The sequence below is a fragment of the Hippocampus zosterae genome, chromosome 17, assembly GCF_025434085.1.
Source record: "Hippocampus zosterae strain Florida chromosome 17, ASM2543408v3, whole genome shotgun sequence".
Taxonomy (NCBI): Eukaryota; Metazoa; Chordata; class Actinopteri; order Syngnathiformes; family Syngnathidae; genus Hippocampus; species Hippocampus zosterae.
In genome coordinates this window covers 6,975,295-6,993,005 of record NC_067467.1, presented here as the reverse complement: position 1 = coordinate 6,993,005, position 17,711 = coordinate 6,975,295, and the positions used below count along the sequence as shown (strand labels likewise).

Genomic DNA, 17,711 nt, shown 5'->3' with positions numbered 1-17,711 from the left:
GTGTGCAACTCCGAAAATATTTCATTTCTCAAACTGAACACTGTGGGAGGATGAAATAAAATGAAATGATGACAAACGAAATGGTCTGAATGTCCAAATAAACCCAAGTTTGGAACTTCCTTTCCGTCACCGGCAACAAGGACAAGACAAGGAGTGGTGGAGGGATCTGATTGGTCGCCACAAAGGACCAGACTAACGAGAACAGGCACACCTAAAACAAGGAGTCACAACATGAAACAAAACAAAATCGAATCTCTTCTGTCGAAAATGTGATTTTACAAGAGCAAAATCATAATAAATCCTATTGTAAAATGTAAATTTTTCCAGGCAACACTGAACAAGTAAACTCTCCATTTAAAATCCCCCCCCCGTGCCGCCGTCAACGTGACTTTGTCACGGTCATCTCCCCCACCTTGAGCCTGCTACACAATATGTCTGACAAACATGTGGTTTGACGTGAGTATGTGAAGCGTTTTGTCTTACCAGGCTGCACCTTTTCAATATTTCAGCAATTTCTGCGCTTCTCAGAAACCTGTAACGTAATATCACGGGAACACACCGTGTGCATGCGTGCGTGTGTGTGTCTGTGTCCCTGTGCCTGCGTTTGTCCTTGCAGTGATAAAAGGTGGCTTTCTTTTCTCTTTGACCTTTCTGCAGCACACTGTTACATGAGACCGCGTATGCTGTTGTTGCTTGAGGAATAGCCCGTACGCGCTATTTTGGACACAATTTGGCAATGATGGAGCCAATTTGAATGTGATGGAGCTTTTATGAGCCGAAAAAGCTCTGCCTGCCTGCCGGCCTGCCTGCCTGCCCGCCGTGGCACGAGCGACAGAGTAAATCTTTCATTGTGAGAGCCGCCCCCCCACTCCCTCCAAGACAATGACATGATTCATCAAACAGGCTCCTCAAATAAAATGGCCTTTAAATGTATTTTATTTGGGGAAATAGAATGTGTAATATGTCTGTCATAGAGTAGACATCAAGTGGAGGGCGGCGAGGGAGACAAGATAAAGAATAAATGCCAAGAGTTGGGCATTTTTGACATTGGAGTGGTTTAAATTGGGCAATAAATCCGAATGGAGGAGGACGAGGTCCATTTGTAAATCTTTCTTCATTTAAGAATTTCGTTTTGGAAATGTGAATGAATGGTTACAACTAGAATTTAAGACATGGGATGTTTTCATTTGGTCAAAAAAAATTGGGAAATTTGAATTTTAAAAAAATTAACAAAACTCTCTTCGTTAGGGAATTTTGGAAGATGACTTGAATGAGCGGAACATTTTGAAGTTGGACTGGTTTTAATCGGTCAAGAAATGTGAAGCAATGTGAAGTCTCTTATTCAGAATTTTATTTGCAACACTTGGGTGTTTTGGCAGAGGAGAATCAATGCCTAAAATGTCCTCAATGAGCTGAACATTTTGCCGTTCGGACTGTTTGAATCAGTCAAGGGAACTGGAATTGGAACCTTTGAAATGTTCAACGCTTCTTGTGGAAGTTGCTGATTGTCCAAAAAGTGTGTGTGTCACTCGATACACAAGAATGTACTTTGGGTGGCAGGCGGTGGTGCAGACGGTGGACAACCTCCTCCGTCCCGAGGCGCTGGACTCGTGGCAGGACATGAACAGCACCGAGCAAGCGCACACGGCCACCATGCTGCTGGACATTCTGGAGAAAGGAGCCTTCCTCCTGGCCAACAACATGTACGGGAGTCGCTTCTCCGACCGGGCGGCCAACATTGGTGAGCTGCGACGACACTCGGCGGAAGCTTCTTTTTTTTTTTCCATCTGATCATCTGATTCGAAACATCTGTTTGTTTTTTTTTCCCCTACAAGAACTGGAGGTGCACGTCCTGAACACAGAGATGGACCTGCAGGACTTGTCCTTCCCTCTCAACCACGCCAACGACAGCACCATAAATCTGTCGGCGTCCACCATCAAGCAGTACAGTCGCAACGGTCAGCAATGCAAAAATTCCTTCGAACAGGATCGGGATTTTTAGAATGAACACGCGGAACCGCTCAGTTTATTCATTCTTTCATTCATTTTCTGATCCGCTTTATCCTCACAAGGGTCGCGGGGGTGTGAGGGCCTATCCCAATTGCCTTCAGGCAGGAGGCGGGGGACACTGTGAACTGGTAGCCAACCAATCGCAGGGCACACAAAGACGAACAACCATCCGCACTCACACCAAGGAACAATTTAGAGTGTTCCATTAACCTATTATGTATGTTTTTGGAATGTGGGAGGAAAACCGAGCACCCAGAGAAAAACCACGCAGGCATGGGGAGAACATGCATACTCCACACAGGAAGGCCGGAGCCGGAATCGAACTCTGCACTGCGAGGCCGGCGTGCTAACCATTCGACCCCCAGGCGGCATTATTATTAAAATAATAATTATCAGAATAATTTCTAACAAGTCCAGTAATCACAATAGCTGATAAGCATGCGTGCTTTTGAGTATGTGTGCACATGCGGTAACGATCGCAGGAAGTTGGTTGCTTGAAAAGTAGATAATCGGTTAAGAAAAGTGGGGCGCCCCCTATCTAAATGAATGCAACAAGTATGAGAGAAGTCTTAGACAATACAATGCATGCTTATTTATATGGTGCTAATCATGTAAATGCCTGGTGGATCGCATTTATGAACATAGCGAACCGTGATCGTCCCACGGGCCATGCTTTGCTCACCCTGGTCCACTTTAACACTCCAATCACTCTCTTCACAACCCATTTGCATTTTTATGCAAGCCTAAAGCAACGACTGAGTTAGTGCTTCATAATAACAGACTAATCAGATTAACGAAAAGCGCTGAGACCATTTATTTTTCTTCCGCCCGGCGACGGTTTGGAGTCTTAATAGAATGGCCGGGTAGGCATGTCGATCACAATCAGGCCCGCCGGTCGCACCCGGCAATCTCAGCAATCTTCCGCTCTCATCCCAATCCCTCCTCTGTTGTCTGTCTGCGCTCGGCAACCAGATTAGAATGATTGAAACAAACGCACATGAAATATTCATACGGAATAATAAGAGATCCGTGAATGCTTGAGGGATGAATGTTCCATTGGCCTCCGCATTAAATCTGGCTCGCCGTCACCCACTCAAATGAAACGCTCCTTCCCATCATTCTAACCTTCACTAACTCCCTCCCTTTGTCTCCCGCTCTCTCGCCCCGTCACTCCACGCCCTCCATATCTGTCACTCTTACCGCCATTAGCATATTACGCCCCCGTTTCGACTTCAATTTGCGCTCCCCTTTTTTTTTTTTTTTTTAACTTTACACTTGTCTCACTGTCTCTCACAGGGCAAGTGAAGGTGGTGTTCATCTTGTACAAGAACCTGGGCTCCTTCCTGTCCACCGAGAACGCCACCGTCAAGATGGATGCGCGGTCAGCCCACGGCCGGAGGCGCCTGGCGGTCAACTCCCACGTCATCTCGGCCTCCATCAACAAGGAGTCCAGCCGCGTGTTTCTCACCGAGCCCGTGGTGTTCACGCTCAAGCATCTACAGGTGGGTGCTTCGCTGATTTCAAATGTGCAAGGTGGATAGTGATGACTTGGTTCAAAAACATGACAACGAAAAAAAAAAAAATATATATATATATATATATATATATAATGTATGTATATATATATATATATATATATATATATATATATATATATATATATATATATATATATATATATATATATATATAGGCGGCCCAGTAGTCCAGTGGTTAGCACGTCGGCTTCACAGTGCAGAGGTACCGGGTTCGATTCCAGCTCCGGCCTCCCTGTGTGGAGTTTGCATGTTCTCCCCGGGCCTGCGTGGGTTTTCTCCGGGTGCTCCGGTTTCCTCCCACATTCCAAAAAAAACATGCGTGGCAGGCTAATTGAACACTCTAAATTGTCCCTAGGTGTGAGTGCGAATGGTTGTTCGTTTCTGTGTGCCCTGCGATTGGCTGGCAACCGGTTCAGGGTGTCCTCCCCGCCTGCTGCCTGAAGACTAGTGAGGATCAAGCGGCTCGGAAGATGAATGAAAAATGAATATATATATATATATATATATTATTTTTAGGGGGGGGAGTAGGCGGTTGTTTTTGCCTGTGTTTTTAGGGTATTAGGTATTAGGGGTGGATAACACACCCCGGTATTAGGGGTGTGTTATCCACAGATGATTCGATACATGGGTTCCGAAACGATTTCCAGAACGGCTCTCTTAGAGAGTGGATCGATTCGATTCGCTTTGACTCAGTGAGATTCTGATTCCATTTGATATGGAACAGCTCCGTTTGAGAGTGTGTGATGTAATTACTTTTTTTCCTTGCCGTTTGGCGTCCATTTAAATGAGCTTGTCAGTACTTTAAATGCGCCATTTCCTTCTTGGATAAAATTTCTCCGATTTGATACATGTAATATATTTTAATATATTTTAAAGTTCAGCATGATTTAGTTTGAAATACTGGGTTTTTCTTCTCTTAGTTGGAGAATTATTTCAGCCCAAACTGCTCCTTTTGGAACTACTCGGAGCGCTCCATGACGGGCCAGTGGTCTACACAGGGCTGCAGGCTGCTGGAGACCAACAGCACACACACCACCTGTTCCTGCAGCCACCTCACCAACTTCGCCGTGCTCATGACGCACCACGACACCGACGTGAGTACGCGGGAAGGCCTCATTCGACGACCTGTTGGATTTTGAACCATCTGATGCGCTCGTGTGATGAAGTCCTTTCAGAATATCTTAGGGTGACTGAAAAAGGGCAATCCCGCCCCAAAAAATATAACAACATGAAACTTATGGTACTCATTCAGTACCAGCCAATTCTGGACCAAAACTGAAAAGACGTTTAAAAACGTCTTTGGGAGTGAATGAGTTAAAAGAAATCAAATCGGTTCTCATCGTGATAACTTGACTTGTCCTGGGAAAAGATGACATAGTCCTGGAAACGTCCTGGAAAATAATTTTAAGAAAAGAGATCGGAATCTCATCATATTACCAGTGAAGAATAATTGATTGTTAATTTTCCCGATCAGTGATGAAGGAAATGCCTGGTAGTGCCCCCCCCCCTCCTCTAATGGCCATACAGTCCATCAGTGGGAGTAATTAATGCAGACACATTAATGCACGCTCCACGGCCTGACAGGCTCTTTGTTTCGAAATATTTCTCTCTGTCCGTCTTTCAAGCCGACACTAGCAGAGGCTTACAAATTCCTGTCTTCCTCTTTCCAGCTGACATTCACATGATTTTTTTTCTTTTTTTTTTTTACCCAGGACGTCTTGTCTCTTGTCTTCGCACTTTAGCTCTTTGCATATATTTACAAATATTAAATGGAGCGATGTTGCCTTTCCTCTCCCTTCCACCTTCGTTCTGTCGCTCTGCGTGCTCATCGTTCATCCCGGTGTCTTCTTCTCACTTTGTCTCATGTTGTTGCCACCTCGCTTTGTCTCATTTGTCCTCACGCCCCACCCCCCACCCTCTTTCTTTTTCCTCCGCTTCATGGGGGGGACTCAGTTCCAGGGCAGAATGCACGAGCTGATCCTGTTTGTGATCACCTGGGTGGGCATCGTCATCTCACTGGTGTGCCTGGCCATCTGCATCTCCACCTTCTGCTTCCTGCGCGGCCTGCAGACCGACCGCAACACCATCCACAAGAACCTGTGCATTAACCTCTTCATTGCCGAGCTGCTCTTCCTCATCGGCATCGACAAGACCGATTACCAGGTGAGCCTGATCTGTGAATACCTTGTAAATTCTGTCGTCTCGAATCGGGAGAGGCGTGCAAGATTGTACGCGAGCACAGGACATTTCATTAGGTACCCCTGCACCGACAAACTGTCAGCTCCATCTGGAAGTCGGTGTTATCACAAAACATTCAGGGCTATACTAGAAAGCAAAAAAACAAAAAAGGCAAAAAAAGCCTACTAGAACAGCCAAACTTTATTTGTGGTTTATCAGAGATAGTTTAACTGATGCCATGTGTCTGCTGATTCCCATTTAAAATGAATTTTAATGTGATGGGTTAACTCATTCAGTACCAGCCAATTCTGGACCAAGTCTGAAAAGACGTTTAAAAACGTCTTTGGGAGTGAATGAGTTCATTGTAAACGTAGCCACATTCCGATTCCCAGACTCGTGCAACCACATTACGTTCGGTGTTTATTTTTACTCCCCCCGAAAAACACTTCTTTCTTAGTGAGTTGCAATGATTTATCCTGGTCTCATTATTTTACATCACAAGAAAATTGGCATTTGAACAGGGGTGTGAAGACTTTTTATATCCACTTGAAGTCAGCCCAGCTTCTCTTTTTTTTACTGCACTTTCTGATAGCACTTCCTTCTCTTCTGTCCTCTTCCCCTGAATTTCCTCTTTGCTCCTCCATTTCCAACCCCCCCTCCCCCTCTCTCCTACACCCCCACCCCCCGTCGCTTCAGATCGCTTGTCCCATTTTCGCCGGACTGCTGCATTTCTTCTTCCTGGCCGCCTTCTCGTGGATGTGTCTGGAGGGCGTGCAGCTCTATCTCATGCTAGTGGAGGTGTTTGAGAGCGAGTACTCCCGCAAAAAGTACTACTACCTGTGCGGCTACTGCTTCCCCGCGCTGGTGGTGGGCATCTCTGCCGCCATAGACTACAGGAGCTACGGGACCAAGAAAGCGTACGTGCCTCATTTTATTTTTTTTTTTTGCACCTGCTGATTCAGAATTCCCCCCGGCGGGGAGTGTAATATCCCGCGCCTCCCCGCAGACCGCCCTCCGTGAACACACTTAGCCAAAAGCCTGATGATTAGCCTTCACATAATAATCCGCTGAGGCAGACAAATAGTGTGACTCTGTTTGAGCTCACTTCGGTCTAATTCCCTTCTCCTCTGTGTGCCACTCCAGATGCTGGCTGCGGGTGGATAACTACTTCATCTGGAGCTTCATTGGACCCGTTTCATTTGTTATTATGGTATTAGCTTTACTGTCTGCCAGCGTGATGGCTCTTTCTCTCGCTCACGTGCGCTTTCGATATTGCGCAGTCAAACCTGAAGAGTATCTCATGGCACTTGGATTGAGGTTATGGAAAGTGCAAAGGCGGGCGTTTTGCCCCCACGCTCCAATGCACTTTTATTTGATTGGTCTCTCTCTCTCTCTCTCTCGCTCTCTCTCTCTCTCTCTCTCTCTCTCTCTCGCTCTCTTGTCTTAGCTCAACCTCGTTCTGCTGATGATCACTTTACACAAGATGATTCGAAACTCATCGCCGCTCAAGCCTGACTCCAGCCGTCTGGATAGCATCAAGTGAGATGGACTTTTGAGCTCAGACTTTTAGCTTATTTCAGTTTTTTTTTTAACATCTAATAATTGGCACCAAGCTGAAGTCTTCAGATGAGTTCAGAATTCAGAATTTTTTCTTCACAGGCAATATGGAAACAGTGACGCCTTGATTTACAAGTTTGTTTGTTTGTTTGTTTGTTTGTTTATTGAACATAAAACATATACAGTAATAATTTGACAGAAAATAAGGTAGATAAAAAAGTAAAAAGAAAGAAATCAGTCTTCATTCAATACAGTTATTATGTTCAAGGGAGTAAGATGAAGTAAAAAACTTATCTAGTCCTACCCCCCCTACCAAGTGACTCCAAAAGAGCTTTATGGATGCAAGATATCGCTCAGCTAAATTTTGTATTTTAATTTTTTGCTTTACGGAGTCAAACGTTGAATCGCCAGATGATCTCCACGCATCAATTTTTGTAAAGATGTTAAAAGACGTGAACTCCTGTTCAAGTTGAAAATAAAAAACATTCTTCCTTAACAACCCTAGTAAAGGGACCCAAATGAATGTCTTGAATTTGATATGACGCAGAGAAGACTATTCTTTACAAGCCTTCAGAAGGTTAATTAATTTGTAGTAAAAATACTAAAGCTCCGAAATCCTGAAAAATAGAGACCACCTTGCAGGACATGTTTGCCGAAGCTGACCTTCACCTGTCAAAAAAATATGTTGGTAATTTTCTGTTCACTTTTCTAACGACTCTTTTTGATGTGATGGCGTGCTGTCTTCCAGGTCGTGGGTGTTGGGTGCCATCACCCTCTTGTTCCTCTTGGGGCTGACGTGGGCGTTCGGCCTGATATTCATCAACGAGAATTCTCTGATCATGGCGTATCTTTTCACCACCTTCAACGCCTTCCAGGGCATGTTCATCTTCATCTTCCACTGCGCTCTTCAGAAAAAGGTAGCTGATAAGGCTACAGTTCATTCTGGCCCATAGTTTACCCACAGATGCCAGTTTGTGATCGTCACTTTCACATTTCTTACATTCTGTCAAATTTTATACAAATGAAATGATGACGCCTAGCATTTTTGGAACCCTTTTGGCAGAATCAAACAAAGCCCCGCCCCCCTCCCCCACTTCGTTGCCAGGCCTAGCCCCGCAGTTGTTGTGAGCATAGAGGCACATATTCGGGTATACTGTACTACCGCTTGAAAAATGTTTCATAAGGTTACTTTTATCCCAACATCTAATTCACCCATCCATTTTCTAATCCGCTTGATCCTCACAAGGGTCGCGGGCGTGCTGGAGCCTATCCCAGCTGTCCTCAGGCAGTAGGCGGGGGACACCCTGAACTGGTTGCCTGCCAGATATTTCCCTCCTCCAACACACCTGATCCAAATGATCAGCTCATCAGCAAGCTCTGCAGACACCTGATAACAATTTTGCTCATTTGAATCAGGTGTGTTGGAGGAGGGAGGCATCTAAGACATGCAGGATGTGGCCTTCAAGGAACCGGAGTTTGACGCCCGTGCTATAAATGATTCAGATTCATTTTCTGCTGACACATACTTCAGTCAGTAACTCTCTAACCGGCATTGAACATCGCTGTGGGCGTCGTAGGAAAATAAACACATGGCTTAGCTTGAGAAGAGTTGTAGGTGACGAGGCAATACATATACTTCCTGTCACTCGACAGCCCGCCCGCAAGTTATGTTCCACTCTATTATGTAGACCATCGCTGCTGTCGTAAATGTGTTTTTGCCTGCGTGTTGCAGGTCCACAAGGAGTACAGTAAGTGTCTGCGTCATTCCTACTGCTGCAGCCGCGTGTCCACCAGCAGCTCCCACGGCGCCATGAAGAACTCCGGCCTGCGCGCCAACAACCGTTACTACAGCGGCAGCCAAGCTCGTCACGCGGCGGCCCACAGACAGGTGCGGGCAAGACGGACGCACTTTGCACTTTTTTCATGGCACGCGCTCGCTCGTTTATTTTTTTCCCCCCTTTTTTTTTTGCCACGTTTGGCGGAGAATTAGACCGTTCTTTCGATAAGTCGGTTTCGCTTAATGCTAACACAATGCAAACGCTAATGAGTGGCATTGTTGTCAATGTACTAAGAGGTGTCTAATGTGTGTGTATGTGTAAGAGAGACCAAGACATTTTCCTTGCTCAACCTATTTTTGGTCTCTACCTGCTATTTGTGCAAAAGAACAATCAGGAAACTCACAGCATCGGAAATAATGCTACCAGGCGATAAACTGTTTCTCAGAATGGGACTATATCAGCTACTGCAATCATGTATGGCACATCTTATAGTTATTTGACCCTCTCTTGATGACATGACATTGCCTCGTCGTCGTCTCTTTGCGTATCTTGTTTTCTTTGTGGCTTATGGCAAACCGCGCAGTTGTGATTACAGCATCCCTGCTGAGCTATAAAAGTCCCCCCACATCCAGCACACGTTTGTGTTGTTTGGTTTTTTTTTCCCTCACCCTGCACTGCTCCTTCCCTCAGAGTCGGATCCGCCGCATGTGGAACGACACGGTTCGGAAGCAGACGGAGTCTTCCTTCATGGCGGGGGATATCAACAGCACGCCCACGCTCAACCGTGGTGAGTTTTCCTTCTCTTGCGCTCCACAGTACGCTGATGGAAATTTAGCAGCGTGTCACAAAAGCTGTTAATCTGGAACCATTTCAGGAACCATAGACCTTTTTTGCTTCAGGAATCGTAGACCTTTTTGCCATGACGTCACATGTGCTTCCAGATGGTGCCGCTAATAAATATACGCTCCTGTTTTATATCACCAATGCAGAGCGATTGAGAAAACGGGCTTAAATGATCATTTTAATCGCCTTCTTTACTGCCCAACTTAATAATTTATATTTCAATTGGTAAATTGATTCAAAAGCAGATGGAGTGGAAATGCAGTCATCGTGAACATGCTAATTGAGGGAATGGTTAATTAAGTGACTTTTCATTTGCTCGGATCAATGGTACGGATGTACACTTTTGAGAGCAAAATGGATCGCGTGCGATTGAGCTAACGTTAGCTAACTTACTAAAAGACAACCCAATGAAACCTTCTATTTTCAGTCCATCCTTTTTAAGGTGGTTACTGCACCCTGTCTTACAATTTTCTCTGTACAACTATTTAATAAATTGAAGCCATTCTAGAGTTTTTATTTATTTGAATAACCCTGCCCCCCCCAAAAAAAAAAAATACAAAACGGTTAAATTCACTTCGAGACTGCAGTAGTCATCCACTTTTCTGCCACCCCGGGCATTTTAACAACAACCACAGTTGAAACAAAGTTTAATAATAATGGAACAGAAACAGATACTTGCGTATAACTTAATTAAAAACAATAAAACCAGTCATAATCTTTGAAAAAAAAGTAATTAAAAAAAATAAAAGCAAATGACACTAAAATAAAGGTTCATGGCTTTGAGACAGCGGCGTCAAACTCATTTTTTGTCGCAGGCCACTTCGGAGTTCCGTCTTCCCTCAGAGGGCTGTTACGAATAAATGTTTCTCGGGGTACTATTACTCGTACACAACAAATGGATGGATTACTAGTTTTGAAATCACTCAAGTCAACTCTTTGTTGTTGCTCAATTATTGTTGAGGTAAGTGACACGTGACAATTTAAAAGTTCGGTACAGGTTTTAGCAGTAATCATCATTTGCTTTCGCGGGCCACATAAAGTGATGTGGTGAGCCGGATCTGGCCCCCGGGCCTTGACTTTGACACTGTGCTTTGAGGGATAAAAAACAGGTTCAAAGGCGGGCCGGATTAATGGTCAGCGAATGGGCTTTTCTAATATGCAATAGGGAGGTCGTTCCATTGTGTGGGACCAGTGACAGAAAAAAAAAAAACGCTTTGCCTTCAGCGCTCCCCCGGAAGCAGCTGTTCAGCTGACCTGACTTATAGGACAGGAATGTAGAGATGGTGCAACGTAGAGAGGCAAGCCCTTTATTTCATAAAAGGGGGGAAAAAAAGGTAATTACCACGCTTTGAGTTTGCCACTTGACTGTGTCTGTGATGCACAACAATTTTTGTGTGTGTCCTGGAAGCAAGGTGCTCATGACGCACACACACACACACGCACAAATGATTTCCTTTGCCCTACTTTTGCTCGCCGCTTCAATCTGGTGGCTCGGGTATTCCTAAGAGGACATCACAGGGAGCGTATCCACATTAATTCGGTGGTGTTTGCCTCTTTATGGGGGAGTGGGGGTGTGTGGGGGGTGTCTGGCGAAAGGAAGTACGAAAATGCGGTTGAAGCGACATAAGAGAACAAGCCAACGACAGTAGAAAGCGGGCGACGACGAGCTTTGCCAGAGGCTTAGAGGAAGGAGGGGAAATGATGATTAAATAGCTGAGCGTGAGTGCTTATTTTTATTTTCCACGTGATGAAGGCTGGGGCAGTCCATACCTGCAGCCCGCACTTCGCGCTCTTCCGTCATGCTGTCCTGTTTTTAATTTCATGGCATTTCTGCTCTCGGTTTCCTCGGGCCTTTTGCACAACATCCTCCCTGTGCTTTCACTTCTATTTATCTTTTTGGTGGCATTCACATTTTCTGTGTAAAATTAACTGTGTTTCAATGGCTGCACTCCGGGACTGAATAATAGCATGCATTACTGGTCCCCGGCACCCACCCCTCCTCCGCCCCTCCTGTCTGCACTGTTCAGAGCCAAAGGGAAACAAATGGCAATACCCGCAAACAGTAACTTTACCTTTCAATTGTGTTTTGTAACCAAAGGTTACAATCTGGAGGCAGTGAAATGACTCCATAAAATACCGCTGGAACAAAAAAAAAAAACGCCCCGTTTGGAGCAGCTGTAAACATTTGCGTCGTTCCAGGTGTTATTACCCGGTGCCGTCGACTGGGCTCGATTTGCATGCATCCAATGCAAAGAGCCCATTTTTGATGATGGAAGAAGATGATTTTTTTTTTTCTTGCCATATTACAGCAGCCATGGGCAACCACCTTTTGGCCAACCCGGTTCTGCAGACTCGTAGCGGCACGTCTCCTTACAACACGCTGCTGGCTGAGAGCTTCACCCCGCCCTCACCCGGCGTCTTCAACTCCACAGGTTTGTGAAAAAATGAGAAAGAGAAAGAGAGAGCGAGAGAGAGACTTCATCATGCAACACGACAATGACCGAGCAATATCGTATTAATTGCCCATATAGTTGAGAGATTAATCGTTAGTTATATAAACTGTACATAGCTCTGAGGACGTTGTTAAATACTAAGAAGGAAGCAGGGGTTCACAACATACAGAGAGCACGTCTCCCATCCCAATAAGATTTTTAAATCAAGTCAAGTCAAGTCAACAGTATTTATAGAGCACTTTCAAACAGCCATCGCTGCATACAAAGTGCTGTGCATGGAGCAATTTAACGTGCACATCCATCGGCGAGCTCATTCCTCATTTTGCCCACAGTAGACAAAGGAAACGTCATGTCGCCTTCTGCGACGTGTGCCGTGCATAAACTGTCAAATGGATCCAACCAGGCTGCGCAAAAAACAAACAGCCTGACTTTGCCATCTGGCCTCGTCTCGAATCGCAATCTGATGAGTGAAGTTTCATCTTGACTTTGGCTGCCAGCAATCGCGAAGGGGAACGCTTGTCCCCGTCGCTAAGCAGGATAATGAAGCCAAAGAAGAATGTTGCGTAAAAAGAATCGGTCCCTTACTGAAGCGAGGTTTGGCAAAAGTTGGCGGATTTTTTTTTTCTAATCAAACCCAATCTCTGAAAGCAGCACAGTTTTTGACACTTTGATGACGCTTTACTGCAAGTTTGCGCTCTACATTGCTGCAATTTCAGGATCAAATGTGATCTCATTCATACAGAAAGAAATGGTAATAGAATACAGTATGTTTCCTAGTCAAACTGTACACGCAATGTGTAAAATAACATCTTTATCATTATTAAACAATTAGCGAGCAACAGTTGGACATAATGTGTAGTCCCGGCTATTATTATTATTATTATTATTATTGACATTTTATTGTATGTGTAAAATAAATGTGGACGACTGTGAAAAGTCAACATAAAAATGATAGAATTACTAAAATAGAATCAATATGTTGCAGGGTCATCATTTAACCTTCTACTGGAATGAAAAAATGTTTCCAATAAAAATTTTAATCTTACAAAATAAAAAGTCAACAGTTAAAATCAAAGCAGCTCTCAAAACACGAATGAACTGCACGGGCAATATTTTTAATGCCATTTTCTTGAACTTTTCTGTAACCTTTCAAAATTCATTTTTAATTCAACACGATCTGGTGCACCACACACATTTTCTTTTTACTAAAAGCCTTTTAAAAATTGTTCATAGTGGGTAGCTTATTAAATCTTACATTTCCATTGATTTGGCACAATATTGACACATATGAGTGCGGACAATTTGCTGTTGCCGGGCAAAATGCCAAAGAAAGAATTAAACCGAAGACTGTTAGCCTGGTTAGCATACCACCAGACGGAGTGACTGCAGGTGATGCTTCAAGAACAATCGGACCAAACTTTGACTTTCTGGCTTCATTGCTAGCGCAGGCGCGCACTAAACATCTTGACCATCGTCCAGCGGCTGAAATGCGAGGTGGCGTCTCTGTTAAATATTTCAACGCTTCGCCCGACGAATATGTCAAGGCCTGACAGTTGCGGACATTTTTAGAGGAGAGGAAGTAAAGAGGAGAGCGCTTCATTACAATGTCTAATTACACTGCAATGTCACTGCTGAAGTAAAAGCCTGCTAAAAAGTGCTGCTCTGGTATTTAGCTGGACAGCTTTTGTTGTTGTTCATAGACACACGGGAATCGTTAATTGACCTCGTTTTGGTCAGTAAAAGCAAATCAAAGCATGTGAAACTCTATTCACATGCTTCTAAAAAGAATCCAAAAGAGGAAGGTGGCATAATATTCGGGCGGGACATAACTGAGCAAAAATATCGCACCTGGAATTGCAATCACAGCTCTAAAATTTTGAAACGTTTGGGAAGATTACAAGGTTTGTTTATCACTGAATGTGCTCCATACGTTGGTTAAAGGGCTGCGTATCGACTTCTCTGCCCTTCCCTGCTTTGGGAAGTAAAGCCATACAGGAAATGAACTGATGTTCGCCATGCTAGCTAGCTAGCTGTCTGGCTCAGTAGCGAGTCTATCGTATTTATTCCACTAATTGTAGACAAGCTAACTTTTGTAGCTAGTCGCAAATGTTCAAGGAGCTAAGCATGGCCGAAAAGCCAAAACTATTAAATATTTCCACTTTTTAAAAATATCCATGGCAGAGGTTTGTTTCCAAGCTCCGGGCTTCCTGTGTTCTCCTTGTACCTGTGTGGGTTTTGTCCACGTGCTCCCATTTCCTCCCACATTAAAAAAAATAAAATGGCCGGTAGGTGAATCGGTCATTCTAAATTGTCTTCAGGTATGATTGTGAGTGCGGATGTTTTTTGTCTATGTGTGCATTGCGATTGGCTGGCAACCTGTTCAGGGTTGGGATCGGCTCCAGCACCCCCACGACGCTCGTTAGGATAAGCGGCTCAAAAAATGGATGGACGGATGTATGGATGGAAAATATCCGTGTTGGCCTAAATCAGCGCTTGAACTCAAATATTCATTCCCGATGCAAAGATGTTTGAAGAGGCTGATATATTTGTCATTCCCTTAATGGTGGCCATTTAAAAATCTTTAAAAATGAATTGATCAAGTTAATGTTGCATTAAATGACACTTCCCGTCTTTCATTATATCTGCTTCACACGGCATTCCTTTGAATGGACAGGAACTTTCCGAGACCCAAGTAAGTGTCTTTGATCCTTCCATTTGAGCTCGGAGTACAAAGACTTCAATGTCCAAACTGGTTTCTTTCCTGTGTTTGGATGCAGAGATCCCATCCAAGGCCCGCGACCCCTGCGGAATGGAGACGCTGCCGCTGAACGGCAACTTCAACAACAGCTATTCCCTGCGTGCTGGCCCAGGGGGTGGTGGCGGTGGCAGCTGTGACTTCCTGAGCAGCACCGGCGGGGGTGGAGACAGCACCCCGCCGCTGCTCAACCCACGCAGCTCGGAACCACTGGGCGGCGGGGGCGGCGTCCAGCGCAATCTCTCCGATGCGGCGGCCTTTGAGAAGATGATTATCTCTGAGCTGGTGCATAACAACCTGCGAGGCGGGTGCGTGAGCGTGGGCGGAGGGAACGTGGCCGGGGGCGACGCCGGGGACAGGGTGTGCGCAAGCATGTCCGGGGGGATCCCTCGAGGAGCTGGCGGGCCCGAGTCGGGTGACAATGACTTTCTGATGGATGGCAGGCAGCGCACGCCGCAGGATGTGGAGTTGCTCTACAAAGCTCTGGAGGAACCGCTACTCTTACAGCGAGCCCAGTCCGTCCTCTACCAGAGCGACCCGGAGGAGTCGGAGAGCTTCACGGCCGACCTCACCGAGAGTCTCGGCCACAGCGGTCAGAGTTCAAGTGGGCAGACAGGCAACAGAGCGCCGGACTCGCCCACCCGGGACTCCCTGTACACCAGTATCACCAACCTGCGAGACTCTCCCTACCCGGACAGCAGTCCCGAGCCCCTGGAGGTGGTGCCCCGATCGGCCCAGCCCCCCGAAGAACTGTACTACAGCTCCGGGAGGCCCGCCTTGGGCTCTCGCGGCGCCCCCATGCAGACCTTCTACCAGGCCCAGCCGAGGAGGCCGAGCGGGGAGCCTGTCCACCAGGCTCAGGAGGCTTCCCACAACGAAGGCGACGGACAGATGCAGCTGGTCACCAGCCTGTGACCGGAGCCCACAAAAGGAAGCTCGGGGACTCGAGTGAGGGCCAGAGTTGCCTTCTAGCCTACGTCGCTCTCGCGCCGGCCCACTTCCTGCTTCTTTGGTTGCCTTTTTTTCCTCTTAACTTTGACCCAAACAGTAAAAGAGACAAATAGAGTGACCTTCAGGTCCCCAGAAGACGCCTTTGACTTTTTAGAGAGCATCGATCCAAGCTTAGTCCCACCCGGATCCTTTGGACCAAGTCCAGCACTCTGAATGTACCGACCCCCGACCCCTAGGCCACTCTTACTTCCCACCCTTAGGATCTCTCAATACTTTGCTCAAACAAAAGTTCTGTAATGTTTCTGGACACGAGACTATTGTTTTGTATTTGCTCCGTTATTTACCCTTTTCGTACCGACCATCATTTGCTAGTTAGCTGTGGAGACGAGCGGAGTCCATTAGGAGCAAAAAAAAAAAGTCTTACAGAAAAGCTCTTCATTGTTGCCAAAAAGAAAAAAAAATCTCTCTTGAGCCAGAACAACAGAAAGTAAAACACACATACTCGCGCGCGCGCACACACACACACGCTCACTCACATATCCAGAAGTGCTCATTACTGAACAATCCAAGTGAAAACAGTTCTCCATCTTCAGTTGAAGACAATTCAGAGGAGTTTGCCTTCTTTTCCTGGATCAGAGGTGGAGGTGCCCCCATTTCACCTCCCAGAAGCTTTCCACCCGCTGCCCTTCTCTGCCTGGTTGCTTTTTAGGCATTCCAAAACATGACTGCCTTGCTATCATTTTTTTTTCTTGTTTTGCGGAGAGTATTCATTTTGTTGACTTTGGATTTGCATCCCGAGGAGTGTGTCGCGCTTACACCCCCCCCCCACCCCCCCCCCCCCCCCACGCTCCTCTTGTACTTGCTGTGTTAGAGCCTAGCCAGCCGATGTGGACTTTTTTTGTCTCCTGTGTGTGGTTGTGACGGACAGCAGTATAAGGCTACGTGTACATACGAGAACGTGCAAGCGTGATTCCGCTTTATTCCTACCGTGTAAATAAATAGGGACGACGGCTGGATGATCAAAAGCAACAAAGGTAACAGACACAATGAGAAATGACTTCTTGTACTTGCAACAAAAGAGAACAAATAAAATGTTTCTTTTTGGGGGGTGGAGATTGTGACCCTGCGATTATTTTTTTTTTATGTTCGGTGTCGTGAAGCTTTGTGGATGAATGGCAGGTGTGGTTGTGTGATATGAATGTATGTGCTGAAGTCTGTGACCTCTGGCCCAGCCGGCATGTCAAAACGCGCCGCGTCGTGGGTGCTTTGGGTCAACAAAAATGGGAGGAGTCAGATTCTGGTTCGGCTCTGCTCAATGTCATTATCTTTTAAGGCAGTGAAAGCATTTTAATGCACATCAATAAATAACATCATAGATTCAGTTTTTTTTGTTTTTGTTTTTGTAAACCGGTACATTTGAAAATATCATTTGGGTACAAGAGCCTTGACATTTGTAATATATAATACGTTGGGATCTTTCATTTTTGGTTTTTATTTCGTTTTTACTTTTTCTTTTCAAATTTGATTTGTTTTCAAAGCAGATTAATTTTGTTTGTTTGTTTTTTCAAGATTGCTTAGTTTGATTTTAGTTTTTATGAGTTTTAGTTTTTTTCAGTATATTGTGTATTTGCCGAGTGCTAGAGGGGAA

At 45.3% G+C, this 17,711-nt stretch overlaps 1 protein-coding gene across 6 annotated transcripts in view; it reads left to right on the top strand.

Moving 5' to 3' along the window:
- Nucleotides 1–17,176, top strand: part of adgrl1a (adhesion G protein-coupled receptor L1a) — a 220,946-nt gene extending 203,770 nt beyond the window's left edge. For 5 of the 6 annotated variants that reach the window (XM_052048907.1, XM_052048908.1, XM_052048905.1 and 2 more), the window contains 14 exons: nt 1,561–1,741; nt 1,836–1,958; nt 3,307–3,512; nt 4,469–4,642; nt 5,502–5,711; nt 6,423–6,643; nt 6,870–6,936; nt 7,174–7,265; nt 8,032–8,200; nt 9,016–9,171; nt 9,752–9,848; nt 12,214–12,336; nt 15,032–15,049; nt 15,135–17,176. In XM_052048907.1, coding sequence (XP_051904867.1) covers nt 1,561–1,741; nt 1,836–1,958; nt 3,307–3,512; nt 4,469–4,642; nt 5,502–5,711; nt 6,423–6,643; nt 6,870–6,936; nt 7,174–7,265; nt 8,032–8,200; nt 9,016–9,171; nt 9,752–9,848; nt 12,214–12,336; nt 15,032–15,049; nt 15,135–16,027 — 2,730 coding nt within the window. In that variant the 3' untranslated portion in view covers nt 16,028–17,176. The remainder of the gene's footprint in view (nt 1–1,560; nt 1,742–1,835; nt 1,959–3,306; nt 3,513–4,468; nt 4,643–5,501; nt 5,712–6,422; nt 6,644–6,869; nt 6,937–7,173; nt 7,266–8,031; nt 8,201–9,015; nt 9,172–9,751; nt 9,849–12,213; nt 12,337–15,031; nt 15,050–15,134) is intronic. The other variant, XM_052048906.1, reaches the window with a different exon arrangement.
- Nucleotides 17,177–17,711: the final 535 nt, after the last annotated feature.